Source organism: Budorcas taxicolor, chromosome 6 (assembly GCF_023091745.1).
Source record: "Budorcas taxicolor isolate Tak-1 chromosome 6, Takin1.1, whole genome shotgun sequence".
Classification (NCBI taxonomy): domain Eukaryota; kingdom Metazoa; phylum Chordata; class Mammalia; order Artiodactyla; family Bovidae; genus Budorcas; species Budorcas taxicolor.
The window spans coordinates 22,175,307-22,189,261 of record NC_068915.1 but is presented as its reverse complement, the minus strand read 5'-3'; the positions used below and the strand labels follow the sequence as shown (position 1 = coordinate 22,189,261).

Genomic DNA, 13,955 nt, shown 5'->3' with positions numbered 1-13,955 from the left:
TGGGCTACAGTCCACGGGGTCGCAAAGAGTCAGACACGACTGAGCGACTTCACACACACACACACCTTAAGGAAATGGTTGGGATGTTTTACATTTGATCATACCTGGCTTCCTTGATATGACGAGGCTGTGTGATTCACCTCTGTGGATGGTTCTGAATCTTTGTGTGCAGCTCTTTTATCTTGATTCCTCATGATTTATAATTAAGAATAAGATGATATAGGGAAGAGGAAGAAGATCTGTTTTGAAAGAGAAAGAGTGTAGGTATAGAATAGCAATTTGAGATTTAAATAAATTATTTAAACAGCAATTTGAGCAATTTAAATGAATATACTTATATTTCCCCTTTATGAATGGCTAACATAGGTTACACTATTCTTAACTTTCAACTGAGTTTTGTTTTTTTGGATTACAATATATTTTCCTAATTCTTACCTTTTTACCTTTCTTGAAAAAGCCCTTGTTCACCATCATATTTTTATATGATTTCTTTCCCACCCTGCTTTCTGAGTTGTACTTCAAATAATCCTAGTAATATTTCTGTTTTATTCTCCTCTCTAATGGGTCATTTTGGAGTTGAAAAGGGGCAGGTAGCTTTCCAATACTGACACGAGGAAATGAGGCACCGAAGAGAAATCTATGGATTCCATCATATTCAGAGAAACTACAATCACTAATTCTTGCTTAGTTCTTATTTCAAAATTAAAGTAAAAAAAAAAAAACAAACCCACAGCACAATGATGGAGCAGCCACAATAAGTGCTAGGACAGTCTCTTGATAGTTACTTGGATAATGCAAATATCCTTTATTCTCTACAGACTTACAATACACCCCACACCCTGAAATCACTTATATGAAGTAACTAAAAAGACTGATAGGGCAGACCTATAATTGGTTTCAGAAACACCCACTTCAATGTCTCCCTTGGCCTCCCCTGCTATCTAGGCTGAAAAGCCAAATATTCCAATTCCTATCTACTTCAGCAGCTAGAGGTGCCCATGAGTCATACTTCCATGTAATGAGATATAAGTGGGAGTCCCTTGGGAGGAGTTTCATTCCCAAACAATACGAAAAGGCCTTTCGAGGATGATACTGTTTACTCTTTGCCCTCTCATATCATATTTCTTTCTCCTTCTCAGAATGCGATATACTACTTGGAGGGCCAACAGCCATCCTTCAACCATGAGAATAGAAATTCCTATACCCAGGATAGTAGACAAGTAGGGAGGAGCTGGTTCCTTGACGACATCATCAGTTGTTGCATCAGTCTTGGACTGCCAAGCTTTGGAGTAATTGTATAAACCACTATCAGTCAAGTTTTCTTTTTTCTATTAACAAAACTTATTCCTAATGCAACAAATATGATGAGTATTATAACAGAGGGACAAACTATAAGTTTTGACAGAACCAAAGAGAAAATTATGTGAGAGAAGGGAAAATCTAAGTCAATACCCATGAAAGTGTCTAATATGTGGTCAACATTCATGACCAAGGATTAATCAGGACCCCTGCCTCAAGGAGTCATTCTCTGTTTAACAAAATGCAAGATGTTTGCATTTAAAATTTCAAAGAAAATTATATTCTTTCCACCATCACAACCATCACCACCATTTTTCTTCCTCACAAAACACAATGTTGGTCACACTGGCATCTTGACCACTGGATCACCAGGGAAGTCCCCCTAACTGTTTTTTTTTTTTAATTGTTCATGGAAGTCTTTAAAAGTCTTTGGGCCCAGTGAAGTTTCAAGAGAGCTGTTTAGAATTCATCTGAGATGCTGGGTGTCTGAATTGGAAAAATTTTTAAGTGAGGAAATATGGAGAAACAAAATGGCTTCTCAAGGCTTCCCAAATGGCTCAATGGTAAAGAATCCACCTGCCAATACAGGAGCCTCAAGAGACATGGGTTTGATCCCTGGGTTGGGAAGATTCCCTGGAGGAGGAAATGGCAAATTAATCCAGTATTCTTGCCTGGAAAATCCCGTGGACAGAGGAGCCTGGCAGGCTACAGTCCATGGGGTCACAAAGAGTCGGACATGACTGAAGTGACTAAGCGTGCACATATGCAGATGGCTTCTAAGTAACTCAAAGTCATTCACAGTTTGATGGAATAAGAAAAGTTGGAAAGGCCTTTGGAAATTATCTTGTCCGATCTCTTTCATATTTAAATAAGAAAATTAAAGCCTGGAGAAGCTAAATAATTTTCGTTAATGAATACAGCTAGTATCTACCAAGCTCCACAGAAAAGCAATAAAAATTTGTGAAGTGCGATAGTTCTTTAATCTATGTCTCTGACTTTATGTCATTTCTACCAAATCACTGCATTATTCTACTCATATATACCCATAGTTTATTATAACTTTGAAAACACATTTTACAAGTAAATAAAATTATTTCAACGTTCTATCATATTATGTTCAGCTTTACTTTTTTCCAATGTTATAAATGTTACAAACAAATTTTTTACTAATCCATTTAAATTGCACACCATTGGCAACAAAATAAATAATATAAGAACTTTTATTTTATTCTCTTGACAAATATTGTTTATATATTCTGAATGATCAGTTAACAGGCAGGTGAAAACTTGCCCTTAACTATGCCTTAAGATTTTAAGAATTAAGGAACTTCAATTTAAAAAATCCAGTTCAAATGAGATGCTTTGAGAGATTTTTGTATATCACAGAATCACACTGAGAACTAGAAAGGCAAGGTACAGTCTAGATAAATACTAAAAGGTGCCCACACAGAAAAACATGTTTTTTTCCCGTTTCTCAATCAGGATTTTGCTTTATTCAGACTGATACACAATTTGTAAACCGTACTAGAAAAACATACATTTTTCATCAAATGGTAAAATTTTATAAATTTCATAAATTCAGTAAAAAATGTTAATCAATTTTTTCTGTCTCAAATACAGATTTCAGTAGAAGAATGAGACATGCCCTAAGCCCAAGGTCATGAATGTTAGGAGCACTGTGACTGCCCACTTATTTGTAGGTTAGTAGGTCAAAGTATTTTCTAAAAACACGTGCAAAGGATATTGGCTACTCATGTCTCTCTTTAGAAAGTGAAAGTGTTAGTTGCTTGGTCCTGTCCAGTTCTTTGTGATCCCATGCACTGTAGCTCGCCAGGCTCCTGGGTCCATGGGATTCTACAGGCAAGAATACTGGTGGAGTATCTAGCCCCTTCTCCAGGGGATCGTCCCAACTTCAAACTCCAGGCCTCCTACACTGCAGGCAGATTCGTTACTGTCTGAGCCATCAGGGAAGCCCTCTCTTTAGCATTCCCAGTATACAGAATTTCCTCCAGGACTGATGCACATACTCAGAAACTATGTTAGTTTACTTTGAGCTTTATTTTCCAGTATTAGACACAATGCCACCAAAATTAGAGAAGTGTGAATTTCAAAGGAACAATATCTTTTGCCGTTCCTCCAAACTTGAGAGGAAACTGAAGATTAAGAATAGTAGATCAAGAATATGAACAGTACTGTCTGTGAACAGGAGTTGCCTTTGGGGAAGGAAATAGAATTGGAATTGTGGGAATTTTATTTGTATTCTGCTTCTTTATTGTTAGTATTTTTACAATAAGATTTTAAAATGTAATTTAAAACACATTTAAAAAGAATTTGTGCAATTCTTAGAGCTTTAGAGAAAAGAAAATGGTACAACTTCCCTTGGTAATAATATGTTTCATAGATAGAATCTGGTAATTTGATTTTAGGTAACTTAATCCCACCTGCCACAATACAAGGTAATTTTTTTTGTTTCTGCAGTTTTCAAAGAAGATGAGGAAACTGCCTAGAATCTTCTACAGCAGTTTTCAAATATTTTTGAGCTCAGAGATCCTTTATCAAATGAAACCTTATCCTGAAGTCCAATAAATGGGATAGATAAAAGTGGAGTTGAAGGAGCTCTGTCCTCTCACCCCTGTTCTTCCTGGCAAGTGAAGCACACTTTGAAAACCACTCTGTAAATACACTTTCATAAACACAAAGAGGTTTGTTAAATCGGTCTTTTTTTCAGGTTATTGTGTTAATATAAATGTTTAGAAGTACTTTGTATAATATTTCAGAAAAAATAAAAGAGCTTTCAACTTGCAAATGTCCACAGGTTCATGCTCAAATAGAATACACTTACTGCTATCAACTGAATTACTGCTGAAAAATCATTACATGGTAAAGACTGGCTGTTCTTGTTATTTTCCGTCTGCAGTATGGACAGGCCGACACTATGCTGAGAGTCTACATATACTGCTGGAGTACTCTATATGTTGTATTCATGCATTTGAAAAAGTATTTCTATTCACTAAGTACTCTATAATGATTATCGTAAAAATCTACCTTTGGCGTTCCCCCCATTTATGTGTTAAAAGTATAGAGTCTCCATCTCATACAGTATTTCCATGTAGAACATATCAAAACTTTCTAATTTCTGGACTCTGCTAACCAGCTCTGATCTGATGTTCATTTCTCATCAGTAAGAAGCTCAGATCAAGTGAAAAGAAGGGCTTAAAATGTCATTGCCAATTACTGAAAAGACTGAGAATATCTCCTTGAATGAGAACTCCCTTATTATGGCAAAAACCAATACAATATTGTAAAGTAATTAGCCTCCAATTAAAATAAATAAATTTGTATTTTAAAAAATTAAAAAATAATAAAAAAAGAGACTGGTACAAAGGAAAAAAAAGAAAGTATTAAGTGTGCCAACCACATGAGATCAATTTATCAAAGGAAAACAACTACTATTCTGTTTGGTTAACTGATAGGGTGACTTGAAATCATGAAATAATGTTATTACTTCTCATAAGGAATAAAGGGAAATTATCCCTGGGGAAGAAGGAATCTGATATCTGCTGCTCTTTTCAAAAAATTCTTCCACCCAAGGGCAAATATATTTAATTGAAAGTTTAAAATATTACTTTTAGGCTTACTAAAATAAGAATCTCCAGACACTAATCTCCCCAAGTGTGGCAACATGACTTATCACTTACCTAAGAGCCACTGCTCCGGTATGCCTGTGGATCCCTTCCCCACCCCTAAGAATAAATTATGACTGGTCTAAATCAGCCTGTTACATCAGGCCTCTCTGCCAGCTGTTGGTTTAGGACAGAGTATGATTCATTTTTTACCAGTGAAAGTTGTGGGCAAGGCTGATTGGGGACTATTGGATAAGAGTTTCTTTCCTGATATAAAGGCAGAGAGGCCAGAGGAGAATGCCTTTCACCTTTTGTCGTGTGTGTGTGTGTGTGTGTGTGTGCGTGTGCGCGTGCGTGCGTGCGTGTGTGTGTGTGTGTGTGTGTGTGTGTGTGTGTGTATGTTAGCAGGGAGGATGAAGCTGTGGATGGGGGACTGTGTTTCTTGGAATTTTAGCAGCCATGATTTACCCATGAAGAAAAAGTCAACATGAGTTCAGCAGTGGCCACAGGTCTGGAAAAGTTCAGTTTTCATTCCAATCCCAAAGAAAAGCAATCGCAAAGAATGTTCAAACCACCACACAATTGCACTCATCTCACACGCTAGCAAAGTGATGCTCAAAATTCTCCAAGCTAGGCTTGAACAGTACGTGGACTGAGAACTTCCAGATGTTCGAGTTGGATTTAGAAAAGGTAGAGGAACCAGAGATCAAATTGCCAACATCTACTGGATCACAGAAAAAGCAAGAGAATTCCGGAAAACATCTACTTCTGCTTCATTGACTTTGCTAAAGCCTTTGACTGTGTGGATCACAACAAACTGTGGAACATTCTGAAAGAGATGGGAATACCAGACCACCTGACCTGCCTCCTGAGAAATCTGTATGCAGGTCAAAAAGCAACAATTAACCAGACATGTAACAATGGACTGGTTCCAAATTGGGAAAGGAGTACATCAAGGCTAAACATCGTCACCCTGCTTATTTAACTTATATGCAGAGTATGTCATGAGAAATGCTGGACTGGATGAAGCACAAGCTGGAATCAAGATTGCCGGGAGAAATATCAATAACCTCAGATATGCAGATGACACCACCCTTATGGCAGAAAGTGAAGAAGAACTAAAGAGCCTTTTGATGAAACTGAAAGAGGAGAGTGAAAAAGGTGGCTTAAAACTGAACATTCAGAAAACTAAGATCATGGAATCCAGTCCCATCACTTCATGGCAAATAGATAGGGAAACAATGGAAACAGTGACAGACTTAATTTTGGGGAGGGGGCTCCAAAATCACTGCAGATGGTGACTGCAGCCATGAAAATAAAAGACTCTTGCTCCTTGGAAGAAAACCTTCAACAAAGCTAGACAGCATATTAAAAAGCAGAGACATTACTTTACCAACAAAGGTATAGACAAAGCTATGGTTTTTCCCGTAGTCATGTGTTGATGTGAGAGTTGGACCACAAAGAAAGCTGAATGTCAAAGAACTGATGCTTTTGAACTGTGGTGTTGGAGAAGACTCTTGAGTCTCTTGGACAGCAAGGATATCCAACCAGTCCATCCTAAAGGAAATCAGTCCTGAATATTCATTGGAAGGACTTATGTTGAAGCTGAAGCTCCAACACTTTGGCCACCTGATGCGAAGAACTGACTTATTGGAAAAGACCCTGATGCTGGGAAAGATTGAAGGAGGGAGGAGAAGGGGATGACAGAGGATGAGATGGTTGGCTGGCATCACCCACTCGAAGGACATGAATTTGAGCAAACTCCGAGAGTTGGTGATGGACAGGGAAGTCTGGTGTGCTGCAGTCCATGGGGTTGCAAAGAGTTGGACACGACTGAACAACTGAACTGAACTGACTGAGCTCATGGAAAGAAACCTGGACCCTGATATCAATATGCTACAAACCCTGGATCCACTTACCTTCATATATCTCATCATATGAGAAAAGAAGCTGGTATTTTTGAAGACAACTTTGGCTGAATATCCTGATACTTAGCCCAAAGCATCCTAACCAATACAACAGGTGACTGTTGCAGAGCCAGCTTTGAGAAGCTCAGGAAAGGAGCAATGATGGGGAACCTTTGGCCTATACGTGTCTCCCTACCGTCTTGATTTTCATAGAGGACAAACACTGCCTTTGTATTATTGAAACTTCTCAAAAAATATCTCGAAAACAACATTTCAATAGCTAAAAATCAGAGCCAAGTTTTTTAGTACCATTTTTTTTTGTCATTAGAGATTACATAGCTTGTCATTTTATATATTTTTTTCTGTCCTATCCTTTGAAGTTTAGTTGTAATATTTGAATACTGAAATTTTAAAAAGTTAGGTTTACAAACATTTGATTGTTTTCTAAACTTCTACTCATGAAGTAAATAAAACAAGAGCAACAAAAACACCACTACCATCGCTGTGTAAGGTTTCATATTTTACTTTCTCTACTCAGTAAAGTTCTACTAGTCATTCTCATAACTCAAATGTCACCTTCCTGATCAGTATTTCCTAATTTCATATAGACTAACTCTGTCCCTTTTTTCCCTGAGGACTCATTCATTCATTCAACAAACATGTATTAAGCTCTTATTGTGTTCTAGCCCTTGTTTGGGGGATTTGAAATGTAAATTGTTCCTGTACTCAAAGGTTGCTACCTAGTCAGAGAATGACAATTCATTTCCTAGGCAACCATAATAGAGTGTGGTAAGTTTTGATTTTAGGCACATGGGTTAAGCAACCCCATCTTTTGACAATGAGTGAAGTTCATCAGACTTTCACTGGGTCTGTATGGTGTGTAAAAGCATAGAGATATAAAGATGACTTAGATGCAGTCTCTTCTTCTTAAGAAAGGGACAAAGATTGCTATGTGCTCACCAAACCTGTTTCCTCTGCTGCCTGGGCACACAGATGGCTGACGTTTCCCAGACTCCCTTGCAGATCAGTTTGGCAAGTCCCCGAGTCTGGCAAGTGGATATGGGCGTTAATGATGTATTATACTTCCATTGCTGTAAGAAATTTCCCATGTAATCCTCCACATGCTTTCTCTTTTCCTGTCCATTTTCTAGAAACTAAGGACTCCAAGGCCTTAGGGGATTGCAAAGTCATAATATAAAAAGAGTTAGGGTTCCTGAATCACTGAGTAGAAGGCCACCAGCTCAACATCTGGTTCGAATTTATATGAGTAAGAATTAAGTTTCTACTGTGTTAAGTTACTGAGGTTTTGGAGATTATCTGTTACAGCAGTGAGTGCCACCTTAAGGTCATTTAATTATAATGTAAAGAAGTGCAGGCATAGAGTTAAACAGGGGAGAGAAGATACTGCCCTGCTTGGCTCATACCTGAATCAAGCCTTGAAAAATGACTTAATCTTGTAAAGAAAATAAAGACCATCATAGGCAGAGGAAACACATGATTAAAGGATAAGGGGTGAAAAGAAAATTATATATAGGGAAGTTTGTGCACACCAATGCCAATGAGAACATAATGAGCATAATATGCAAAATATGGAGACGTTAGAGGAAAATGGACATGAAAACCCTGAGTGTGAATCCTTGTGTGAATTAGTGAATCCTCCTAATGGGCCTATTTGGGGCAAGTTACTCAATCAATCTGGATCATTTTCTTCATCTGCAAAATGATGACAATGCCTATGTCGCAGAAAATCTTAAACCAGTACTAAGTACATCATGGAGTCCCCCCAAATTCCCCTAGTACTTTATCTTTCTTTTATAAGATTTTCCTTGAGAAAGCAGCACACACGTGCTATGCTGAAGAGCACAGATAAGAGACACTAGTAAACTCACACCTTTCATTCCTCCTTGTGAACTACAGAAACATAAATGATAGATTCCTAAAAGAACCGCAAAGAGCTTTCATTTGTATTGGCCAGGTATACTTAATAGTTTTATGCATGCATGCGTGCTAAGTCGTTTCAGTCATGTCTGACTCTTTGTGACCCTATGGACTATAGCCTGCCAGGCTCCTCTGTCCATGGGATTTTCTAGGCAAGAACACTGGAGTGGGTTGTCATGCCTTCCTCTAGGAGATCTTCTAGATCCAGGGATCGAAGGATCCAGGTCTCTTACGTCTCCTGCATTGGCAGGTGGGTTCTTTACCACTAGCACCACCTGGGAAACCCCAACAGCTCTCTATAAGGTTGTTAAAAACTCTTTAGAACTTAATCACAATTGCACTCTCCTTAGCATGCATCACCCATGACTACAAAGAATGCTCCCTCATTACACAAGTGCATATACAGGTAGCTCCATCTCCCTGCACACCATGCTCCTATGCTTTACGTGACGAAAGATGTAAATTCTTCTCCCCCAGAGGAAAAATCTGTCATTAGGGTTTGTGTGCCAACCAAGAACCTGTTCAGTTTAGTTCAGTTCAGTCACTCAGTCGTGTCCCACTCTTTGCGACCCCATGAATCGCAGCACTCCAGGCCTCCCTGTCCCTCGTCATCTCCCGGAGTTCACTCAGACTCATGTCCATTGAGTCGGTGATGCCATCCAGCCATCTCATCCTCGGTCGTCCCCTTCTCCTCCTGCCCCCAATCCCTCCCAGCATCAGAGTCTTTTCCAATGAGTCAACTCTTGGCATGAGGTGGCCAAAGTACTGGAGTTTCAGCTTCAGCATCATTTCCTCCAAAGAAATCCCAGGGCTGATCTCCTTCAGAATGGACTGGTTGGATCTCCTTGCAGTCCAAGGGACTCTCAAGAGTCTTCTCCAACATCACAGTTCAAACGCATCAATTCTTCGGCGCTCAGCTTTCTTCACAGTCCAACTCTCACATTCCATACATGACCACTGGAAAAACCATAGCCTTGACTAGATGGTCCTTTGTTGGCAAAGTAATGTCTCTGCTTTTCAATATGCTGTCTAGGTTGGTCATAACTTTCCTTCCAAGGAGTAAGCGTCTTTTAACTTCATGGCTGCAATCACCATCTGCAGTGATTTTGGAGCCCCCCAAAATAAAGTCTGACACTGTTTCCACTGCTTCCCCATCTATTTCCCATGAAGTGATGGGCCCAGATGCCATGATCTTAGTTTTCTGAATGTTGAACTTTAAGCCAACTTTTTCACTCTCCTCTTTCACTTTCATCAAGAGACTTTTTAGTTCCTCTTCACGTTCTGCCATAAGGGTGGTGTCATCTGCATATCTGAGGTTATTGATATTTCTCTCGGCAATCTTGATTCCAGCTTGTGCTTCTTCCAGTCCAGCGTTTCTCATGATGTACTCTGCATATAAGTTAAACAAGCAGGGTGACAATATACAGCCTTGACGGACTCCTTTTCCTATTTGTAACCAGTCTGTTGTTCCATGTGCAGTTGTCCATGTGTAGAGTCTTCTCTTGTGTTGTTGGAAGAGGGTGTTTGCTATGACCCAAGAATGAGCGGTCTCCCAATTATCAACAGGACTAGAGGGGACTTCCCTCGTGGTCGGGTGGCTAAGACTCCACAGGCTCCCATTGTAGGAGGCCTAGGTTTGATACCTGGTCAGGGAACTACATCCCACATGCAGCAATTAGGAGTTAGCATACCACAACTAAACATCCAGCATGTCTCAACTAAGACCCGGCACAGTCTAACAAATAAATGTAAAATAAAATAATTTTCATATAAACAAACAAACATAAAAACAGAACTAATGAACCAGATAGTGAGCAATCTCTTGTTATATAACATACTCTGAGAATATTTTAAATGAAGAAATGTTTTACCTTATACTTGTCAAATAAGAGACTTCAGAGATAGTCTGTTCTATGGGTAACAAACTCAAGTTCCTTCAGGGGCCAACTCGAATGTGGGGTTCTGTAGAAACGAGAGAGAACAGGGTCCAACTGAAAGCATTCAAATCACTGTCAGCCCCTGGATCTCATCTCATGGTTTCATTTCCCATCTAAAGAAACTGAAGAGATTAGGTTCAAGTGACTTTTGGAGGCTCCATAGCAAACATATTATGCAGGGTTGAGCAGAAAACAGAAACCATGCCAAGTCATTTTAAGCCAAGAGAGATTTTATAGAAAGAATTAGGTGACTTGGCGAAAGGCTAGAGATTGTTGAAAGGGCTACGAGTGCAGGGTCTTGGCTGGGCCTCCAGGAGCAACTTCTAGAACACCAGTGGATGAGGCACTGGGGAATACACTATTTTTGCCACAATCGGGAGAAACCGTGGAGTTCAAGAACATACTGTAGCTCTGACCCTGAGAAGCTGGGATCTGGAAGCTTATCTGGGCAAGGAACTCAGAATCTGTTCTCTGCCTCCCTGCACTGCCTCCTGATAGCTAGAAAGCTGATGATTCAATATGGCATGCTGAGACTGTTTACTCTTAAGTCCATTCCCACACCCACATTTCTGGAGACTGGACACCGGCATCTCATGCACCTTCCGTGCCAACAGAAAAGAGCCAAAAAAATATCAGGAGACGGTCTCTGTCTCATCTCTGCCTCTGAGATCTCAGACAAGCCATCCAGAAGTCTAATTCACATCCAGAACTCTAAATGGACCAGAGTCTGAGAAATGTTTTCAGCTTTCCAGTTTCTCCTGTACAGGAAGGAATGCTAGCAGCAGGTAGGAATGAATGCAAATGCCCAACTTCCATACCCAGCACAGCAGCTTTCTGTGTAGGCCCCAGGAATCAGACCTCCACCACTGACTTGTCCCCACTTACCCTATCATACCTTCTATGGAAACCCCCCAAAAGCAAAAATCTAGTAAATAGGGCTGTAATTCTAAAGACCTTATGCTAAAAAATATGTGAACGGGTCACTTTATTTACATCATTAGGTACAGGGTAAATCACACTACCTAATTCAATGGTTATATTAAGTATATTGTATATTCTTAATATTGTATATTCTTGTATAGTCTGACCCATTGGATTTTGAGCTCCTGAATGGCAGAAACTGTATTTAATTCATATTTGTATCTCCTGTCCCCAGGTCTGCTTGGCCCAGAGAAGATGCACAGGCATTTGCTGAATTGAAATGTTTTACTCTTGACTCACTGACAGAAACAGTAAACCAGAATTTCACGAGCTACAGTATAGCAGCAATAGTATCAGGAGGCGGTCCCGCTACAGAGGCCTGGGGAAAGGGGGTTTTCGTCTTTCAGAGTAAACAGGTAGATCTGGCTAAGCAAGGTACCTGCTCTGTCTCTGTGGACTGGTGTTCTGGATTTCTCGATGGGATGCTAAAGTTAGTGGTGTCTTCCCGCTATTAGTCTTTTGGGGCAACAAAGCACACCAGAGTCCAGGGTGAGATTACAAGGATGCCCTAAGAAGCTGATGCCTGATAAGTAAAATACAGCCACAGACAGCGTGAGCTCTGAGCAGGGGCTTATTTATATTCCCCAATCAGCAGGATCTGATTAGTCTCAGCACATCACCTAGGTTAGCACCCCCGACAACGTCTGGTGGATCTGAGAACAAAAACAAACGAGAAAAACTTACTCCAATAACAACAACGGTAGACAGACACACACAGCCAACCAGCCAGTCAGCCTCCACGCCGCATACAATCAGAAGGCGCTGGGCGCTCGCCCTCGGCCGGGCACAAAGCTGCAGCCGCGGCGCCGCTTTAATTTACACTCACTGCCCTCCAGGGGGTACTCACCTCGCGCTCTCCGGCTCCGGCACCCGGCTCAGCCCGGTAGATTAGGAAAGGGGCTCGCAGGTCTGCAGGGGAACCCGGTGGAGCGGGTTTCCGGGTGGCGCATCGCCCAGGCGGCTCGGGAGGCTGCAGTTATTTCAGATAGCGGGGGTGCGCGGCCCCGCCCACCCACGCCCTCCCTGCCAGTGGCGAGGGCGGTCCCGGGAACCAGGCCGGGCACTGGCTGGGTGGACCCGGCTGGGAGCCCGCTCGGGTTGGGGTTCAGGAGCGGTTCTCCAGGCGTCCTCCGCGGGTTTGGGGCCGCCGGGCGCGGATGCACGGCTTTGCTCTGGGTCCGGGGAACCGCAAGTCCACATCCCGGGACCCAGGAGCGGCGCCGCGCGTTTGGCGGCCTGGCTGGCCCCTGGGGACCAGGCGATCGCCTCTCCCTGGGAAGCCACGGGTTGGCGGCCCAGCGTGCGCCGACCCCGGCGATGACGAGTTCCTGGGCGAGGACGCGCAGGGCTGCCGCTCGCGGAGTCTGGAGTGCGGCCCGCGCAACCTATTGCTGACTTAGCATTCACATCTACATTCTGGATTTTCACTCCACCTTTTTAGTTGTGTTGTTTAGAAGTGTCTTCTCAGGTGGGGCGGGTGGACCTCTGTTCAGATGACCGATTTAAGTGGATGAAAGACTTGTCCTCTCCCTTTTAACACTTACCCTTCTTGCTGTGTTGTTTTAGATTTTTACGTTCAGCATCCATTTAATTCTGCCTTCTATTTCCGTATCTTCCCTTCCTCTATCTTTTCCTCCCCCCTCTCTTTCACCTAATTGTGTATATATGCGCCTATGCCCCTTTCAGGGTAATTTTTATTTCTTTCAGAAATAGAATTGTCTTACCCGTTTTTCACTCCTTTAAGCAACGGCCAATTTTAGTCTCCAACAGCCAGAAACCATTCTTCTTTCTTAGGCCCTCACTTGCAGAGAGAAGATGAACCTGGATTCCATCTAATAAGCATCTAAAGTGACTATATTCCTAAATGAACTCTTACTCTCTGAAAGCTTGCAAAAGTTTCCTGTGACACCCAGCTTCCTCTTAGGACAGGAATGAAATAGATTTTCCCTTTTCTTTCAATCGCATGATCATTGATGTGTCACCCAATCTGATTAGCACAACTCTGGAGAACATTGAACTTTTGGACTAGTTTTTGCTTTTTTACTGTTTATAATGTTCTATAGTTTACAATTGTGAGTTTCCTTGGTGGCGCAGTGGTAAAGAATCTGTCTGCAATGCAGGAGACACAGGTTTGATCCCTGGGTGGGGGCGATCCCCTGGAGGAGGGAATGGCAACCACTTCAGTGTTCCTGCCTGGGAAATCCCATGGACAGAGGAGCCTGGCAGGCTGCAGTCCTTGGGGTCACAAAGAATCAGACAGGCCTTAACAA

General features: G+C 41.5%; 1 protein-coding gene across 2 annotated transcripts in view; it reads right to left on the bottom strand.

The window, feature by feature from the left end:
- Window positions 1-12,946, bottom strand: part of SLC9B2 (solute carrier family 9 member B2) — a 63,547-nt gene extending 50,601 nt beyond the window's left edge. For both annotated transcript variants that reach the window (XR_008199600.1, XM_052642027.1), the window contains exons 1-3: window positions 12,533-12,946; window positions 10,639-10,729; window positions 105-239 (exon numbers count right to left, since the gene is read on the bottom strand). Coding sequence is in view for 1 of the 2 variants with exons in the window: in XM_052642027.1 (XP_052497987.1) it covers window positions 105-194 (90 nt within the window). In the remaining variant the exon portion in view is untranslated. The remainder of the gene's footprint in view (window positions 1-104; window positions 240-10,638; window positions 10,730-12,532) is intronic.
- Between the last annotated feature and the right edge of the window lie 1,009 nt (window positions 12,947-13,955).